This window comes from Accipiter gentilis, chromosome 31 (genome assembly GCF_929443795.1).
Source record: "Accipiter gentilis chromosome 31, bAccGen1.1, whole genome shotgun sequence".
Lineage (NCBI taxonomy): Eukaryota > Metazoa > Chordata > Aves > Accipitriformes > Accipitridae > Astur > Astur gentilis.
In genome coordinates this window covers 10,911,406-10,931,113 of record NC_064910.1, presented here as the reverse complement: position 1 = coordinate 10,931,113, position 19,708 = coordinate 10,911,406, and the positions used below count along the sequence as shown (strand labels likewise).

At 40.2% G+C, this 19,708-nt stretch overlaps 1 protein-coding gene across 2 annotated transcripts in view; it reads left to right on the top strand.

Annotated features, from left to right (window-relative positions):
* The window catches only part of SLC9A7 (solute carrier family 9 member A7), a 76,517-nt gene that overhangs the window by 28,952 nt on the left and 27,857 nt on the right, over positions 1-19,708 (top strand). For both annotated transcript variants that reach the window (XM_049834404.1, XM_049834403.1), the window contains exons 2-10: positions 7,245-7,444; positions 8,778-8,855; positions 9,580-9,656; positions 10,643-10,755; positions 12,115-12,220; positions 12,509-12,650; positions 16,671-16,776; positions 17,131-17,219; positions 17,334-17,447. In XM_049834404.1, coding sequence (XP_049690361.1) covers positions 7,245-7,444; positions 8,778-8,855; positions 9,580-9,656; positions 10,643-10,755; positions 12,115-12,220; positions 12,509-12,650; positions 16,671-16,776; positions 17,131-17,219; positions 17,334-17,447 — 1,025 coding nt within the window. The remainder of the gene's footprint in view (positions 1-7,244; positions 7,445-8,777; positions 8,856-9,579; positions 9,657-10,642; positions 10,756-12,114; positions 12,221-12,508; positions 12,651-16,670; positions 16,777-17,130; positions 17,220-17,333; positions 17,448-19,708) is intronic.

Here is a 19,708-nt window from a genome sequence, read left to right as displayed (position 1 = left end):
CACTGCTGAAGTTGGGAATTGGGTCAGGAGCCCTGACTCACAGTCCTGTGCTTGGACCGGAGGCCACATGTTCTTACCGCAGGACAGCAGCTTCTTCCAGGGCTGAGCCTTCAGCCTTTAGGCTGCTCAATATATGGCGTGGGGTGTGGTTTGTTGTGGGGTTGTTTGTGGGGGTTTTTTGTTTTGTTTGTTTTAACACTCTCTTTTCTGGATTTTAGATTCTAGGGGAGAATAGAGGGAGCAATTTTTCTTGCTGGCTATCATTCTGCCACATCTTTATGATCATGTTTCTGTGGTTGTGATCTTTCTAATAGTGTCTATTCATCCCTCCAAATATTTGGAACAAACTAATTTTTCCGGAGCTACAACTCTCCTGTGCAAATGTGAAGCTGTATGTAAAACTTAATTATTAACTATTGAAATTCCAAAGCAGTCTTCTGTTTAAATCTCTTGATAGTTGTATTTTTAAATTACCTTTTTTCTACCTTAAACCTGTTCTTTAACCCCATCATCACTAAGAACGTGCATTACTGAATAAAGCGTATCTGACTGCTTCTGTAGTTCATAATTTATTTTTTTTTTACCATTTCATTGTACATATGAGTATGTAGATCACATTAACATGACAAGACATGAAAAATAATTAGTTGCCCTAGGAAAAAAACAGAGGAACAGTTAGTCAGAAGGCCTTTTTGACCATCACAGACACTCTTGTGGGTTTTTTGGAACCCAAGGCTTGCGAGAGGGCGAGGGTATACACAGTGCACACATGTCCAGCAGAGTCAGCAAGTTAATTTGACATTTGGTTCTGCACAGTGTCCTGATAACTTTTTTTGGAGTAATCTGCTTATTTAAATTCAAAACTATGCTTAGTTTGGGTTATTTAAAAAGTGAATAAAATGCTTACTACAAAGATGCCCTTGATAGCATACTGCTACGTTTGCCTACAAGGAAGAATTACCAGCTTGTTTACTGGCTTTTAATTTCCTTATCTAAAATAGCCCTAAGGCAATGACAAAGCATGACCTTGAATCTGTTATTCAGCACTTCAGATTTTGGATATCCCCAAAATTTCCTTCAGATTTCAAGAGTTGGCATCACCTGCCTCCATTGCCTGTTCAAAAATGTGTTCTGTTTTGTTTTACTGAAATGCAGTGAGGACTTGTCTTGTGTTTACGCTGCTGAACATAAACTGCCAAAGATGAGGATTAATTTCAAAACGGGCTTCCCATTTTTCAAGTCTTTCATCTTACGCGGCGATGTGACAGGCTGATGAATGCCATGCTGGCAGTGTTGCACCATTAAGAAAGGAGCTAATAGATTAGTGATGCTGAGTGCGAGACGCTAACGGAGGTCTGAAGCTCTGCAGTCATTTGCTTAACCCTCCTTCAAGGGGTCGTGTAGCTGTGTTCCTCTGCACTCCTGTACGGGATGGTACAGTGAATGGCAAGCAAAGAGAGCAGGTTGCTAGCACTTCTGGAGGTGGTATATAACATTCAGTCCCATGTTTTTTAACGTGCAACATTACTAGCTCAGTTCTGGATCAGAAACAATGCTTGAATTACTTTTTAAGAACTGGGAGGAAGGAAACTTCCTCCTAAATCACTGTCAGATTTGAAGGTGTCGACTGTGAGGTTCAAAGGTTGACCCTGTATTAGGAAAAACACTTTCTCTGTTGGTATTTCAGGCTATTTAAAGTAAAACTTTCCAACTGTGGTATATTGATGCACACAAACATCCTATAGTAAAACAAGCTGTGTGATAACTACTGTGTATTATTATTATTATTATTATTCTTTTGCTTTGAAAATACTTGTAGGGATTTCTTTCATCCTTCTTGCCAAGTTTTCATTCATCTTTGTTTCGTTGTCTTCAAGCTGGTAAAAAGTTCAGTTTGGGAGTAGGGAGGAAAAATCTATACTTCCAAATATAAGAAATCCTTTTTACATGTTCTTTATGTGGTTTTCCAAAAGTAAAGAGGTACTTTATTCACCATCACCTTACACTATGAGGAAGCTGGTGTCCAAGAACCCAAAATGTGCTACTCTCTCTGTCTGTCCGTGTGGGCTGTGCTAAGAGGAGACGGGCTGTGTGCCGAGGTGAGGCTGGGTCTCGCTGCTGACGGTGCTGCCCAGCTTAACAGTCGGTGGTTTGCTGTAGTGTCGCTTCCAAAATTTACTATTTTTATATTAAAAAAAAAAAAAAAAGGAGAGACTACTAACTAGCAAGCGCTGTCTCTGCTGTATCACAGTGTCTGCTTTTCTGTATTTGTCTGGCATCAGCAGGAGTCAAACATCTCCTGGTCCCCTGCTCTGCCAGCTTTCCATGGGATGAGTTGTGGCCCAGGGCAGGGGGCAAGTCAGGGCGGGTTGAGGAAGTACAAGCATCCCCTTCCTGGTCTGTTGGATCCCTCTGGCTTTTATGATCAGGCTCCTGTGTTGCCATGTCTTCTCCTCTGACTTAGTTTCAGAGTCAGCCGTGCAGTCTGTCATTTAAACAAAAAAACCGCAACCCAAATCCGAAGCAACAGAAATCCCCAAGACTGGCCCAGGAAGCAACAAAGTTGCTTTTAAAGAAACCTTTGCAGCATAAAGTACCTGTCTGAGGGGTCCGAGTGTTCATGGGAAAGAGGACGAATCACAGAATAATCTGGGCTGAAAAGGACCTCTGGGAGTAGCTTTGACCAGCCCCCTGCTCACAGCAAGCCCCCACAGCTTGGGTTGCTCAGGGCTATGCTCACCTGAGTTTTGGCTGTATGCAAGGATGGAGATTGTACAGCCTTTGTGGACAGCCTATTCTGGTGCTTAGCCACTTCGCTGTTTAAAAAACAGAAAAACCCAAACCTTACCTGATTTTCCTCCCCCCGTATTGCAACAAGTTTGTTGCCTTTGGTCTTAACCACCATGCACTTTTCAGAAGAGTCTGTCCCTCTCTTCTCTGCGTTTCCAGGAGATAGCTGCAAACAGCAAGAAGGTCTCCCCTGAGCCTCCTTCAGGCTGAAATGTGGTTAATACAAACTGCACTGCACAGGGAAGGACCCTCAATATTCAGTGCCGGGATCTTTACCAGGAGCATATGAAGGAAACTATCTAAACAGGTTTGAGTTCACAGATTGATCCAGTCCGCTGATTCACAGTTTGAATTCACTGATGGAACCGTGTGTCGTGGAGCGCAAATACCTCTGGTTCCTGCAGACTGCTGCCTGCTGAAGCTCCCTGAAACCTCAGGGCTACTTCTTCAGCAGAGAATTGGGGTGGAAACCACGCAGAGCACAGCTCTGACCAGGGACAGGTGCTCGCGGTTGTGCATGCCTATCTGAATTCATATTCTCACTTCAGTGGCTTCTGTGCTCAAACAAAACCAAAAGTAAATATGCCATTTTAAATGGTGTATTGTTAGATGGGTGTTGACTATTTCTGAAGTCTAATAGTTTTTTATTATCAGTAGTGATTTGTTTTAAAATGGAAAAAATATTCCCAGCTTTTTAATGCCTCATTTCCAGTAAGACATTCTTCATGTACCAGCTGTGTGATCTGCATTGTACAGCCAAGATAGAGGCATAAATGCTTTCTCTGTAAAAAGTGAGAATGCAAGTCATACATACAGGGCATTAAGTATTAATTTTTGAGATTATCCTTCCTGAGAGTCTTTGAGCAGTGTTGTAAACTTGCCCTTGAAACAGTAATCACAAACCAAAACTTTGAAAGTAAGGCTCTTCTCAAATTTTGAAGTATTTGTAGCCCATTTCTAGCTTTTTTCTCTTGTGACAGTCTTGCAGTAAAAGACAGTGCTGGATTAGTGGCCCTAGAGGTTTCTTTTTTGAAGTGGTAAAATTTTCTTAAGCAGTCAGACAGGTATTTGCTCTGTTGATCCAGGTTTTCCACAAACTCTTCAACAGTGAGACCTTGTGGTGCAGAAGTAACATGGAGTTTGTGTACTGTTTCTTCTGTATCTGTTCCTAGCCTCCAGCATCCATCCCCCCCCTTGCTTCCAAATAAGCAACAGAGCCATACTGAATTTATGCTTGTTTTAATGGCCTAGAATTAAGTCTAGAGTATCCTATTAGGTTTGTCCCTTTGAGCAATTCTGGGTCTCTCTTTCTCTTCTGTTGTTGTTCTGCAGATGCAACTCTGATGTTCTGGAAATGGTTGAAATCAAGTATCCAGAGAAAATTTATAGAGCATGCCCTGGCCTTCCATATAACACCTTATGGTAGGCAGCTTAGAAGGACATCCTTTCTGAAGCTGTAAATCAAGCTGTTCGGTCTGCCTGAAAAGCTTTTGGGTTTTTAGGTTTTTTAGGATCTTGGGGGCTGACTAAATATATAAGCTTTGCTAATGTTGCTTTATCAGGTGAGATGGAATGTAGAAGTCATCTAACAAGTCCAGTAACTTTTTAGCATGTAAAAGACTTGATGATCATTGTAAAACTGAAAATACTTCCATACAGTTTTCCATAAAGACTTTAAAGTTTTTTGGAAAAGCATTAATGACTTCAGGATTTCTGCAGCTCACGTCTGTCAAGCGTGTCCAGCTGATGCATTTCACTTCAATGTTCAAAACCTGTTATTTTGGGACTGCACGATAAGTATAGCAGCATGCCTGTACCTTTATAAGGTCAAGGAACTTTCCCTTCTAACTCATCTTTTGAACTACCAGGTACGTAGTATTTTTTGCTAATGAAGCTGGCCAATGAATTCACATGGAATTCACATTCCAATGAATTCACATGGAATTTTTGTGGCCTCCTTGGCCCTTCCTGTTTTCATACCTATTTCCTTTAAAGACTGAGCCATGGGTAGATTTAGCCACTTGACTGCTTCTGCTGGCCTCTTGCCTCAAAACTGGCCACCCTGGTCACAGCTGCATCCTGCTGCAAGACAGCAGCCTGGCAGCAGGGATCAGATGTTCCTAAACTGTATGGTGCTTAGTGCAAATGTCATCCAGTTTGGTATTTTATCAGCAGAAGGTGTATGAAAACAAGGTATTTCCCTATAGCTGTGTTAGCTAGGCCATGGGATGCTGAGGGTTAAAAGATGTTTCACTTCAAATGCTATGTATCAGTTATGGATATAATTGGGATATCTTCCAAATTTATTTTAAAATAACTGGTGTATTTTGTTATGGGGGGTGGGGGGGGTGGGAAATGTATGAGTGGACTATATACAGCTATGTAATGCAATTGCAACCTGCTCTCCGGTGCCTCTTACTGATGCAATAGCAATGGGGGTTTCCCATCAGCTTTTGCAATGAATTCACCAAGGGCAGTCTCTGAGCGTAAGAAGCACTTATGTCTATCGGTGTCCCCCTCTCTATTCTCAGCTTAGTAGCAGTATAGATTTGGCTTTGTGCCGCTGCTATGCATAAGCTCATTTGTACCGTTTTAATTCTGGCTTCTGATTTACTACGGGATTTCTGGCTGATGCTGATTATTTCAGTTTTTAACACAGACAGTCTTCCTGATGTATTCTGTGAGCTTGGCTCTTTCTGGGGGTGAGGGGGGTGAGGGCAGCAGAAAGCTTTGGCTGCTTGTCTGGCTGGGTTGGTGAAGATGTCTCTTGCCATAAACTGGTAGTGCAGGTGGCTTGGAGGTGACTGGCCGTAACCTGTCACTTTGTGCAGAGCTGCATTTCCAACACGTCCGTCACGTATAGCCGTATAATGCTCCAGGGTCATTAGGAGCACGCTTGTATAAACCTCTGTATTTAAATTGTCAGCATTTGAAATTTCAGTAAGTAGATTTATCTCGCTGAGGGGGGTTTCTTCCCCTGTGTTCTCTTTGAGCATGTAATTTTCTTTTCTAAATAAAGTACATCTTAATCTTCCAGTTACTTTTTAATGATCTTGTTGCCACTATGTTCTCTTGATCATAGAGAAAGAGTGCTGGAGGCGAGCCGCCCACTAGCATCACAGCTACTACCTGCTGTACTTTCTCTTGCATTAAAACCATTTTTCCACTCTGAACTTGAAGAGAATGAGGTGTGTTCTTTTGGTTGGCTTTTTTGGGGTACAGTTTGGTTACTCTTTACACTATGCCATAAAGATAAGTCTGTCCGGGTTTTTTTTTGTGGTGTGTGGTAGGATTTTTTTCTTTGTTATACCTCATTTATTCTTTGGTTATTACCTGTCAACTTCATTTACCATCTGGGAAAACAAATCTATGGATGCAGAGTGAGGGTCACAGGGAGTAAAAACAGCATTGACTGTTGACTTGTCAACAAAAGGATCAAACATCCATCTTCATCTTGCAGTTGTCTGGAATGAGGATTAAATCGCAAATCATCCTAAGGCAACAGGGGAGCCTTTAGTAAGTGGGTATCAATTTGTTTGTTTATGAGACCAAAACCGTTTTGACTGTTCTTATAATGTTCTCTCCACAGAACTGGACTCTTGTTCTCTTCTTAGTACATTGTAAAAGGAATGGTGCTCAGTTAAAACCTTGTGCTTCTCTGGCCTCCTAGCATGGCCCTTCCATTAGGTTACAAGTTATTTTTTGGCATTGTGTTTGATGCATCCCCTAGTGATGGTGTTTTCTGGTTGGATGTTATCTAAGCTGGCTGAGTAATTTTCCTATATTCCTGAATCTCAGGTCTCTTATGATTGCTCATTTTTAACCTTACTTTATTTTTGGTTTTGTGAAATGTGGAAAATACTTGCAAGAGACATGTAGCTGACTTCTTTGTGCATGCCACTTGAATTTTAGTTGCAAAGTTTGCAGAGTACACAGGAGATTGTGCAAGAAGAATTGTGTGCTTGCTTAGAACTGCCAGGCAAAAAAGCTGCATCCTTGCTGCAGCCATAAAATATTATGGCAAACATCACTGTTTCAGCTCAGTTAGGGTCACATGTTTTCAGCAGTTGTTACTTGCTGGCAATGGTCTATCTACTCACTTCTGTCCTTAGGCAGGTGAAATGTATTTGATGTGTCCTAGTGTCTACCCTCTTGTGCAACTCTGGGTTTACACGTTAGAGGTGTGAATGAGGGTGAGGAAGGCAAAATACGAAATGGAGTATTTTGGTTGTCACTTCAGGCAGATACCAGATTTTATAAATTGATCAGTAGTTTTGATGTGCTGAGGGCCTCTCTTCCTCTGCAAGGAAATGATAGTAATGATTCACTGCAAAATGTTGATGATGCATGTACGCTTGTAAGGCTCATGCATTATACCTTGGATGTTACTTGAAACTAGAAAGTTAGGTACAGGAGCAGCAAATCAGCCTCATGGATTTTTAACTCTCTTCCAGGACTCATAGTTGGGGTGATCTTGAGATATGGGACTCCCTCTACCAGCGGCCGTGACAAGCCGATCAGCTGCTCGCAGGAGGACAGGCTGTTCACAACCCTGCTGGTCAACGTCAGCGGGAAGTTCTTCGAGTATACGCTCAAAGGGGAAATAAGCCCCGGGAAGATCCATAACGTGGAGCAAAATGACATGTTGCGAAAGGTGAGGGTAGACCTTTTCTTGAGCTTGGCTGAGCATTTCTCCTTTATCTATGCTTCCCTCCCTCCTCCTCCCGCTTCCATCCCATTTGAATGTTAGGTAGTATCAAGTGTCTGTGTTCCTGATGGTAACAGCACTTAAATGCTTAATTCAAAAGCACCTCCTGTATTATATTGCGGCTGGTGAAACTGTGCTCTGTTGCATGTATGTCGTGCTTTCCCAAAGCCTTGCTGTTTGAAGACTTAACGTATGTTTCTAATGTCTGTAGAATTCATGAAGACCAGCTGTACAAAAAAGCCTGATGCTGCCTTGTATAATACAATATAAGGAAAATGATCATTTGTTAATGAAAAGTGATTGTTTCTTAGTGTTTGGGTTTTTTTCCTAGGGTTTTTTAATCTGTTTATTGTGAGGAAATAGTTACTGCTTACATCCCTATAAACCACCAAATGAGACAGTCTGGTGTTGGAAGTGAAATTCATCTATCAACTATTACTCAGATGTGCTGTTTAGCTTCTCATTCTATTCAGAAGCAGGAATTAACCACCTTTTGTGTGTAACAAAGCTAGACTTTGAAGTATAGATTGAGACTTTAAGGTTTGTAACCTAAAAATACTTCTTTCTGCTGACTGTGAAGAGAGCTTAGGTGTCTGTTTATATGTACCTGTCTGCTATAGATATCTAAAGTTAGCTGAAATGAATCCTATTCTGGGAGTGCATACTTGTGTTTGTCTTCTAACCTGTGCTTAGACAGGGGCTGAAGAAAGCCTAGTTAGTCTCACACATGTGCAGGTCTTCTGTTTGGATTTTAAATGTTTTTTTTTGTTCCTTACTGTAGTGTAGTCTTTCGTGGATATCTGGAGCTTCTACTGCAATACATGGAAGTGATGTATGATCCCAGTTCCTGAAAACCAGTCTTGTATCTGACTGGATTGGCTTATAATAACTGTACAGTGGCTAGACTTGCAAAAAAAGTAAGCTAAAATAGCATTTAATCTGCAGGTTATACGAATATCATGTACCACAATAAAAGAGATCTTCTCCTGTGTCATTTTTATTAGAATTTTTTAATTTTAAAAAGTGGACTGTGTTTGGTTTGGGACTACTGCAAGAGTATCATTGGTGATGGATGTAATGCCTGTTTATTTTCTAGATGCTGTTTACCAAGAAGAGCTGCAGCTTTTTGCTGCTGTGTATGTATAGAGCTGGCTGGTATTTTGGAGGGTCAGCTTACCTATTTCAACAGCCAAAAATAGTAGCTGTCAGAAAATGAAAGAGGAAAAAGACCTAACAATTTGCCTATGTCTGTCTCTAATTGAAGTTTCTTTTTCTTTAGGTAACATTTGACCCAGAAGTTTTTTTCAACATTCTGTTGCCTCCTATTATTTTTCATGCTGGTTATAGCCTGAAGAAAGTAAGTGTAATAATTTCTGAGGAGAATAGTTTTTTTGTTTAGTTTTTTTTTAATGTGAGTCTGCTGATTTGTTCAGGAATGCAGTCTCAATTTCAAGCATGTTTTTTTTTTATGGCAGTAAGAAAAATCTTGTTTCTTCCATAGATGGTTAGGCCATATTGTTTTAAGAGAAAATGCATGTACTTCTTACTATAAACACATTAAACTCTATTTGGTCTTGCTGATTTGTTTTCCTTTGAACTCTGCCAGAGGTTAACCTCAGTTTCATTTAAAGTAAAAGATGTCCTGCTATGTATTGTTTTGGTCCTTCTCAAACATCTAAAATGCAGTAAATTATGCTGAGAAGTGGACTCAAACCTGAATCCCAGTGGGGATGTGCCAGACCCTGAATGGCAAAAAGGGCTCAGATTCTGCTCTCATTTGAAGATGCTGTGAATTGGTGCTGGTTTTCAATTTTGCAGCTAACTTTTACATCTCTTACGAAAACATCTGTGTGGAAAGCTTCCTGTCAATAAGCTACATGTAGGATTTAGTACATAGTTCAGATTTGGTTTATTCAATTTATTGAAGTTGGACAGAATTTACATTGCAGTAATTGAAGCATTTCTCTGAAATGAAGGAGTGTTTCTGTGTATTAATGCAAGTGTAGTAGTGTGCTGTATGGTTTTGAACAAGTGATATAACTTGTTTTTTATCAGTATATAAACCTCTTTTTCCTATGCAGAGACACTTTTTCAGGAATTTGGGGTCCATTTTGGCTTACGCCTTTTTAGGAACAGCAGTCTCTTGTTTTATTATTGGGTAAGTGAACTCTGTGATATCAGTTCCTTTCTATACTAAAGTTTAAGTTGATAAAGTATACGTTGAGCCTTCCAGATTGCCTCAATTTTGTAATTTGTTTGTTTGAGGATTTTATTTGTGTATCCTCCAGACAAAATGCAAATGTAAATTTTGGTGAGATTTATCCCACTTCTAAGTAATATTTGAAATGATATTGTCAAGTTTGAATCACTTGTCAAGTCCACATTACTAAAGAGTGGCGTTTTTTTTGTTTGGTTTTTTTTTTTTTTGATGTAATGGTGTAGTCCAAAACCAAACCTTGTTAGACTCTTACTGGAATTGACTTTAACTTGAATTGTTGACACTACTTGTAATAGAATTTTAGCTATCAAACTTTTAAAGATGTCCCTTTCAGTGCCCACATGCATGTGCACACTGTGTCTTTCTCTGCATGTGTGTATATATATATAGTTTTATGTATATATGTACACAATCTACTTTAAGATAGCTAGTCACACTGGTTTACTTGCATACAATCTCTTATGCTGCTAATATTAGTGTCTGGTGTATAGATATTCTGAAATACAGAAATTCTGAATTGCATAGGTGACCTTGGTTTGTTTCTCAAAGAATTTCACTAGAGAAATACTTTGAAGGCTATTCTTAGCTCGCAGCTTTTGGCCTATGTAATGTGTTGGGTGAAGCAATACTGAAGGGAATTTTGAGCAGCGAAATGTTCCCTTTAGTTGAAAAAGGAAACAACCTGTAGATTCTGTGTACTAGTTGTGCAAACAGATTTCATCTTCTGGATCATATATCACTTGACTCAGTTTATAGGAAAAAGCGGAAAATTAATTTTGAGAGCTTAGTGTTAAACTGTGGCAGTGTCCTACAGGGTTGTAGCATAACCAAGCCCGCCTGCAATATTGTTGCTTGTGCTTTTCCTTTGCCTGCCTGAAATGCACCAACTTGTTTGACTTGGACTGTTTTATCCTCTTTCTCTTCAGGAATCTCATGTATGGGGTTGTGAAACTAATGAAGTTGGTGGGTCAGCTCTCCGATAAATTCTATTATACAGACTGCCTCCTCTTTGGAGCGATAATATCTGCCACTGATCCAGGTAGCTTGCTGAATATTTTTTAATAATCTTCCAAAATAATCCTATTGCTAGGATTTTGGCTGCATAGCATGAAGATATTAATAGCACTTTATTTTCAGTTGTGTTATGAAAGTATCTCTGATCCTCTTCTCTGAAATGCCTAAAAATTCTGAGTGTTGTGAAAGCTGTTCTCTGTTGGTTTGGTGCTGGACTGGTATGATGTGATGTTATGTTTGGGGAAAACTAACCTTCCTGTTCAAATACTTTACATACTTTTTTCCCCGGTAGTTTTTTTGTTCAGTGTGCATCAATTTTAAGACTGCAAATAGATGAAATTATTACATTATCTGGATAGCAAGACTTCCTTCTTTAGCTACATTGCTTGGATACATTACATTGGATAATTTAAGAGCAATATTTGAGGATTTTAAGCTCTTTAGGTATGGGGATTTTTTTCTTCCTCCTTCAAATGAACTTCATGTTTTACAAGTTTAGGCAGAAGAATTCTCTTCTGGCAAAGTAATATGAGCTTTTGCCAAAATAATCTAGTCATCCTTCAAAGTCCAGCAGGCTCACATAGGTGTCTCTGCTTGACAGATCAGTGTGGAGAGCTGGTGTGTGTCAGGGCCTGGGGTAGGGAGTGATAAAGTATGAAGCCTGACATTTAAAACAGCTTATTTGAGGTGCTCAGTGGTGATTTGTGTGAAAATGGGAAGTAGCTCCTGTGATTGAGCTGAGCTCTGAGCAGCTGGTGGTTGCACACAATTTATGCAAAAAATCACCATGTGATTTTTGAAGCTTGTGTATGGGAACATCTTCAAGATCATGGTCTTTCATCTCAGACTGAAGTTTCTTGAAAGGATGGTTATAAATATTTAGCAGTCTTGCCCTTTTCAGATTCTGTGCAAATGCACGCTCCTGTGGCATAGCATATGCTTTGGGGAACCCTTAGGATTATTAGCACTATTTTACAATGGCCGAAATAATAAAGCTATGTCAACAATCCATACAGCCTTTAAAAGCAGCAAGAGCTGCACAATATTTTGTTGATTATTTTATATGGAACATGTTGTACAAAAAATACCAGGGCTTTGGCAGAAGTGCTTTGTCTGCCCCGTGCCCCTTGATCATGGGTGCTTTTCTATAAACACTGCAGATGGGAGGACAACAGAGCCATGTCCTAATAGAGCTGCCCTGAAACTGTTGGTGGAATTGCTTACCTATAGGTAAACACAACTGGTCTGTTTCCCAGTTTAATTTTGATCCTGTACTTCAATTCCTGGGTTTTGTTGCTTTAGGCAAACTGGAAAGTCTGCTCCATCAGCTCACACAGTTATTCCTAAAGTCAGCCAATGTGATTTTTCTCTTTTCTTTCTGTAGTTACTGTACTAGCAATATTTAATGAGCTGCATGCTGATGTCGATCTCTATGCCCTTCTGTTTGGGGAGAGCGTGTTGAATGATGCTGTTGCCATTGTATTATCTTCGTAAGTAGATACCTGAATTTCTACTCTGAAATTACTTAATTGCTTCTGGTGTTTGTCTAAAATAAATGTTTTTTCTAAGAAATGTTATTTTAAATTTAAATGGATTGTCTTGAACTGAATTAATAAACATGCAAACATTTGCCAAGATCCCTCATGCATACATACACCAGAATGGCAAATTTGCCTTCAGTATGGGATTGTCTCTTCTCTTTGCTCAGGTGTTGCTGTTATAGAATAAAACTTTTCTGATGCCGCTTCTAACTTCTCATTGTGTTACCCTCTTTCTAGATCTATAGTTGCCTACCAGCCAACAGGTGAAAATACCCATGCTTTTGATGCAGCAGCATTTTTCAAGTCTGTTGGTGTTTTCCTGGGAATATTCAGTGGTTCTTTCATGATGGGAGCAGTGACGGGGGTTGTGACAGCTCTGATATCCTTTTTCATGTTTAGGTCTTCCAGACTAGTTGCCACGTTCAGGTATTAACAGGGCTCTCCTGTTTCCAACTATAGCAAAATTGACTCCTGCTTGTTTTAATCTGGGTGTGAAGATGCGATCAGTATTCATGCAACCTTTGTCTGTAGAAAGGCATTAGAGGTACCCACAGAAGTCAGCTTTTTCCAATATAACTGTGGCCACACTAGAAGTTTTAGTGGTGATGCTGCACACTGGAAGCCAAGGGGAGGCCCTGAATGGGCATGTCCTAATGTTCAGCTGCTTCTTATGAAATTAAAAAAATAGGTTTTAGTCTTAAAAGACATCTTGTATGATAACTGGTATTTGATTCTCTCGTCAGTAAAATCATTAATGGCTGTTTCTGACCCCACAGGCTTCTTTGAGTCTTACATTTAAACTTTCTGCTGGAAATCTGATGTAATCCATCTTGGACAAGATTGTATCTCTACCAGAGTTAACATCATAACATGATGTACTTTACATGATCTGTCCTGTTCTCCTGAAGCTTACTGCTGCTATTTGATTAGAGCTCTGAGGCGCTCAGCAAGCGATTTATGTGGGTTTTAGGCTCAGGCAGTAAATATTAAGCCTGACTTGCTCCAGAAAGCATGATGCTTCTTCAGGAAAAAATTAAAATTCTTTGCTTTCAGACTGGCTAGTCTAACCATATTTGTACATATCCCAGATTGCTTTGATCTGCCTAGACTTATGAACAGTGACCTAAAAGGGGAAAAATGTGATATTGTATACAATAATCATAAATGTGTGACTCTTCATCTTAAGCCATAATGACTCAACTATATCTTATTATATACACATTGTGCAGATTTGTCTGATGTGTCTGCATAATGGAAACACCTTCAGGTGTAAGGGAGATGTTCTTTAATGTTCCATCTTCTAGTTCCACTGATCTGCAATCAGTGTGACCCAGAACCATGATTCTTCATCTGGCTTTTAGGCTACTGGCCATCCATAGATGTAGCTGCTCAAATGCTGTTGCTGTGTTTTTTGGCTTGCTGGCTGGCTACTAATTACAGCTGAAATGCATTCAGATCCATTTTGTAAAATCATTCTTCTGAAGCAGCAGTTGGTTCTTACTGTTTCTAATGTTTGTGCTCAGGAGGGTGATATGAGGCTGGGAGTGGGGAGGCTGTTCAGAAGACAGCCTCTGTAGTGTTTTTTTTGTGTGTGTGTGTGTGTGTGTGTGTGGTTGTTTTGGGTTTTGGTTGTTTTTTTTCTTTAAAGAAAACAACAAAACAGAAAATCCTTAAATCATTGCTCAATTACACAACTTTATTTTCTTTTGGAAAAATACTTGATGTCATGCAATAATGTAGAAGCAAACTGTAAATTTGCATTTTATTCTTCATAGCTGATTAGAACCCATAACTTAAGTCATGAATGAAGTTAGTAGTTTGTTATTCCTGTAGCTGTGAAGTACCTAGAACTGTACCTCTCTGAGTAAGGGGTTTCATGCAGTCATGCATTGTCCTTTGAAAACAGAATACTTAGTTTCCAAATATGATGCAGATAATATACAAGGACTTGTTCTGGCTTTCAGCAAGCTGTCTTGACCTCACTATCTGTGGTTATTTTTATAATAGTTAAGGTATTGTACCACTTTGTATTTTCTTTCTAAATTGCAGAATCTGCCTGGTTGAAATGAAGTGAAGTAGAAGGCCATGTCTAAGGAATAAAGAAAGTTAAGAAAACAGAAATAATAATTTAATTTGAATTAACACTTCAGTTTGGTCAATTATATGAAATAGCAGAATGGGTTTTTTTTCTTAACTTTCTTTCACCTTCATCTTCCTCCAAAAAGATGAACATAGGTTTTCATTTCAGATTTAATGAACTGTTTTGGTATGGTTACTCCATAACAGCATGGGGAATAAAGAATTTGATTCACAAAGCTGCCAGTATAGACTGGAAATGAGGAACTGGTTCTGACATGGGCCCTTGCCTAATTTCAGGGGAGCAAGGTTCAACCTGTTCCTCTCCCATTGAGTGACTGTGGCTGTCCAGTTTCCTAAGCATCCACGAATGCTTTTTTGAGCCAGGCACTGGGATAAACTTGCAGTGGGATTATTTAAGCACTCTGTGGGAAAATGGGTTCTAATTGTTGCTACAGTGGATGTTGCTGCTTCAGAAGCATGATCTTAGAAAATAGGTAAGTTGATGGAGAGGAGGAGTTCAGCTGAGTGTAACTGTACATCCTCAAAAACTTTAGAGAGTTGGTTTACATGGAGAGGTGACTGTGTGGAGAATTAACAGCTGTTTAAAAAACTGCTGAGTTTTATATCTGGTGTAATGCCAACTGTCATGGAGAATAGTATTTTTTTTTATGATGGTTTGGGCTTTTGTTTTGAGGGCAAAGTAGGTTTGCAGTTGAAAGTGTGTCTGGAGCATGGGTTTCAGAGCCCTTGCCCCTCTCCAAATTAGCAGAGAATGCCAACAAGAAGTAGGTATGAGTGGGGAGCAGGTGGCTGGCCTCAGGATTGCTTCATCCTAACCAGGCTCCCATCGAAACGCTGCCAGCTGTTAGCCTCTGGTGTTAATCACTTGTGGCTTGTTGTGAATGCCGTGTTCTGTGATAAAGCCCACAGGAGACTGTTTCAGCTGAGTCTCGGGGCTACCTGACTGGCGCTTGCAGGAGGCAGTCGAGTGCTGTGAGCCCCAGGCCTCCCAGGACCCATGAATTTCCTATGAAAAGCAGTGCTGCTCATCGCTTTTAACATCTCTATCCCATATTGAGCCATGACTCCCCAAGCAGCTGTGCTGCCATTAGCTTTAGATTGTGTAGTGCTGCAGGGAGCCCAGGATGCAGCTGTGTTACACATGGAGAGCGATGGTGGATGATGGTGCAGCCTTGATGTGTCCGTTGAGTTACCAGTTGCCTTCATATGAGCAGGGGAGAGTGATACCACCCTGCTGTTTCAAGTATCCTTGCTGTGCTCTTGCTGTCCTCCCGCTTGGATTTCCAGGAAGATTGTACTAGTTGTCAGCTTTCAAAAAGATGAGGGATCTCTTTATCGCCCCTGTTAGCATATGGTTTCTTTCTGTGTCCTCTAGTAGAGTTGTGCATAGCTGTCTGCACCTTGGGTACAGTGAGCTGTTCAGTGTTTACCTGTTGCCAGAGTAATGATGGGGGGGGGGGGAACCCAACCCAAAATTCTATAAATGTGTGAACAACTTTTTTGTAGTATGTGAAGAGCTATATTTAATGCTACTGAAATCTGTTCCACTTCTACAGTAGCTGTGTGAACTGTTAATTCAGTGTGTGTTTGACGTTCTTCAAGTTTTGCTCTCCTCTGGAAGATGAACTTGGTTTTTCTTCCCATTGAAAGACTAAGCTGCTCTGATTGAGTTGGCTTTTACTCTAAAACACATCAACATAAGGAAAGGAAATATATTTTGTTGTAGGCAGGATTTCTGTTTTGCCTCAGAAGGACAGAAGTAGCCATGCTTGCTGAAAAAGACTTGTCAACAAATCTGAGCAGAAAACTTCTGCTCAATCTACTTCACCTTAGGGTTGCTGTAGTCAAGAACAGCCCAGTGAATTAAATGGTTCTGAATGTATTTTATGCTTTATTTGAAGATGGAGAGGGATCTTTATTGGCATGAGTGTGGAGGGGACCAAACCCAAATCAAACAAAAAAGCCCCCAAAACCCGAGACACAATCTAAAAGGAACACCAGATATATATCCCTTCTGGCATTTTGCAGGGAAACATGGCATAGGGTAAGATGTTACCTCAAAGAAGTGGAGCCATAGTTAGGCCATGTTTATGCAGCAAAAATATCAAAAACTGGCTGTTGCGAGGGGAGACCTTGATTCTGAAGTTTGTGTTGATGTGATGGAATGGATGTTTTTCAGCACTGAAAGTGTTTTGTTCTACAACTAGCATTGGTCGTAGCAAATAAAAGTGTTTTTTATAAATACTGGGTACAGACAAGCCAAAGGATTTATTTTTGATCCCTTAACAAATGACTGAACGTGACAAAGTTTACCAAGTTGCACTGCTTCCCCCTGCTGGAAACGGCTCTCTTCTTCTTGATGTCCTGGAGCACTTTCTTGCTCGCAGAAGCTTGTGGATTTACTGGTGAGTTGTTGGGATTCAAGTACACGGAGACAGAAGTCCTGTCTGTCTTAGCAGCCATTTTTTCCACTTTCTCATTGGAACTTACCTATGAGGAACATGATGTTGATACTTAAAGCTTTTTTTACATTCTGTACAATGTCATTGAAGGTGCAGCTCACTGTAACAAAGGCTTTTAAGACCAATGGTGTGGTTCAAGCACCATCTCCCCAGCCTGGAATCTAACTCGCTTGAAAATAAGTTTCATAAAATCTCAAGGTTAACGATGATCTATAAATTTAATAGAGCTCAGGAAGGGAAAACGTGTTGAACTCGCACAGTAAACAGGCTGATTTTTACATGTAATTCTGTTCACAGGTGTGGTGGCTGTCCTCTTCTGTGGAATTACCCAGGCGCATTATACATACAATAACTTGTCAGTTGAATCAAGAAGTCGCACTAAGCAGGCAAGACTGTCTTTCACCTTTTATACAGTATATTGCTGTAGCAGTCCATGTACTATTGTTACTGAAAAGCGTCTTTATTGCTTGGCCTTTAACATTTGACTGTTTTCTCCCTAGCTCTTTGAGGTATTGCACTTCCTGGCTGAGAACTTCATATTTTCTTATATGGGTTTGGCACTGTTTACTTTCCAGAAACACATATTCAGCCCAGTTTTCATCATTGGAGCTTTTGTATCCTTTTTTGCTTTGTGTGAGGTTTCTCTGTCTTATGTGCCTGAAAACTTGTGGTGTCTGTTGGCTTTACCAAACAGAGGATGGTGGCTGACCTGAGTTTCCCTGATGTCTTGCAGGCACAATAATTTTGAGAACAATCTTTGGTTACCTCTTACGTCAAAGCCCTTAAGGCCTCTGTGCCACACAGTTTTTGGCTCTGTAGCTGAGCAAGTGCTAGAAGTCATATGATTTCAATAGATAAATGAATATGCTTTACTGCGTGACGTGGCTATTGACAGCCAGCAGTGATTGTGTTGCTCTTGTATTTGAACTTTGGAGGCCTAGAAAAGGATTAATTTTTCTCTTCGCTTCCAATGGTCCCTTGAAGAAAGCAAACAAACTTCAAGTAAATAAAGAGGATTGTGGGTGACCAGATTATCTTTGGAGCATGGCTCAAAGGTGGAGGTCAGGATCTCAGGTGATGGGAGGAGGAAGGAACTGAGCTGTAGTGCAGACTATGACATGAAGGGTATGCACTGCTGAAAGGTGCTGGTGTTGGAGGTGGGTATCCAGTTCCCATTGTCCCTGGCTGACTTGGTACCTGGCGCTCGAATTCCCCAGAAATGAACACTTCCTAGTAGTCACACTCACGTAAACTAGGATTGCTCTCTGCACCCTGCCCCTGTTTTAATGGCTTATGTAACTTTTTTTCACTATATTCCTGGCTGCTTCAAAATTCAGAGCAATTAAGTGTGCATAAAGCAATGGGAACTAGTCTTCCAGTCTTTATTTCTCTCTGCCTGCTGCAAGAGTAGGACTAGCAGCAATGGAGATAAAACCTAGTGAAAGAACATATAAAGATGGCCTAATCTGGAATGTACTACTTTTCTCTCCTCCTTTTGACTATTTTTTCTCATCTCTGTACTGCTTCTAGGGATTTATCACATTTGTCTTTTATTTTCCTTTGGCCATTTACTGTTTCTGAAACAGTAATAAATTTTCTCCTGTGTCTCCTCACGTCCTTTCTTCTGACCTAAAAAATGCTCCAGAGCCCTGCAGCCATTGGATAAAGACATGAAGAGAATAGTTGCATCTGGTATATTAAGCATTGTAATTTTTCACCTTTGCTGTGGCCTTCCATCCTCTCTCAGGTTACGCTATCTGTCTTGGGTTTGGTTTAAGTATTTATTTTGTTCCTTTCTCTTTCTACCCACCTACCTTTTATTACATTTTCCACATCTTTCTACCACTGCACTAAACCTCTGTTGCCTCTTAAGCGTTTTTCTGCTTTTGTGAGGAAGGCAGCTAGTACTAGCACCCACATTTTGCCTCAACAGCTACTGTCCCCATTGAGTTAACACCTTGTGGGGGTGAAACGCAGAGGCATCACTGGCTGTTGAAAGAGAAAGTTGGACTGCAAAGGCAGAGTGTCAGTCTCATTGACAAAATCCTAGCCATTATTCCTACATACATTGGTTATGATGGCTTCTGATGTCTGATTTCTGCAGTCCTCAAAAGGACTGCTATAAAAGTTGTTTGCAATGATTACATGAAGCTTTTTGTACAAAGTAATAATCAAAATCTTATTTTCCTAGAGACATAATTTCCTGCAGACACTATTGCTTTACTTTAGCTATGGCAACAACCCAGTGGTGTATAGAGCTCTTATGGTTTTATTTTTTTTCCATAAGAGATCTGTTTCATTCTTCTAATGTTGTTATCCCAGCAGCAAATGATCAGTGTTTGGTGGGCTTCTAGTTGTGTTGGTGTTTTATAGGTTTTCAGCACATCATTCTAGTTTGTCCCAAAGTGTTACCTAGATGGTGGAGTGTGTATTGAGCTTTCTGCTTCTTCACTGGAACCACTGGATGTTTTATGTCACAGTAAGGGAGGGAAGGAGCTTACCACCTACTGTCATGAATTTCTGCAATACTCTTTTACTACTCTTTTTGAACTTTGTTCTAGTGCCAACAAGTGCGTTTTGGATTTATCATCTTAGTAACTCTGTACTCTTAAGTGTGCTTGCCAGCCAGTAGGAGATTTTGCCTCTGCAGGTACTGTAAGGGACTGGCCGCTTGCTGGTCTTATGTTGGTTTTCCTTCTGTACATAGGACTGTGTTTCTGTTGGTGTGAAACACATAATCAAATGGTGGTAGTGATAGTTGTTTAAAGTGTGAATTTTTTAAGTAAAGTGTTCACGTGTACAACTGGTAATTTTAATACTAGGTATAATTGCACTATGCATTAAAAAGCTAGGTTATATTAGTTAACTTGCATCC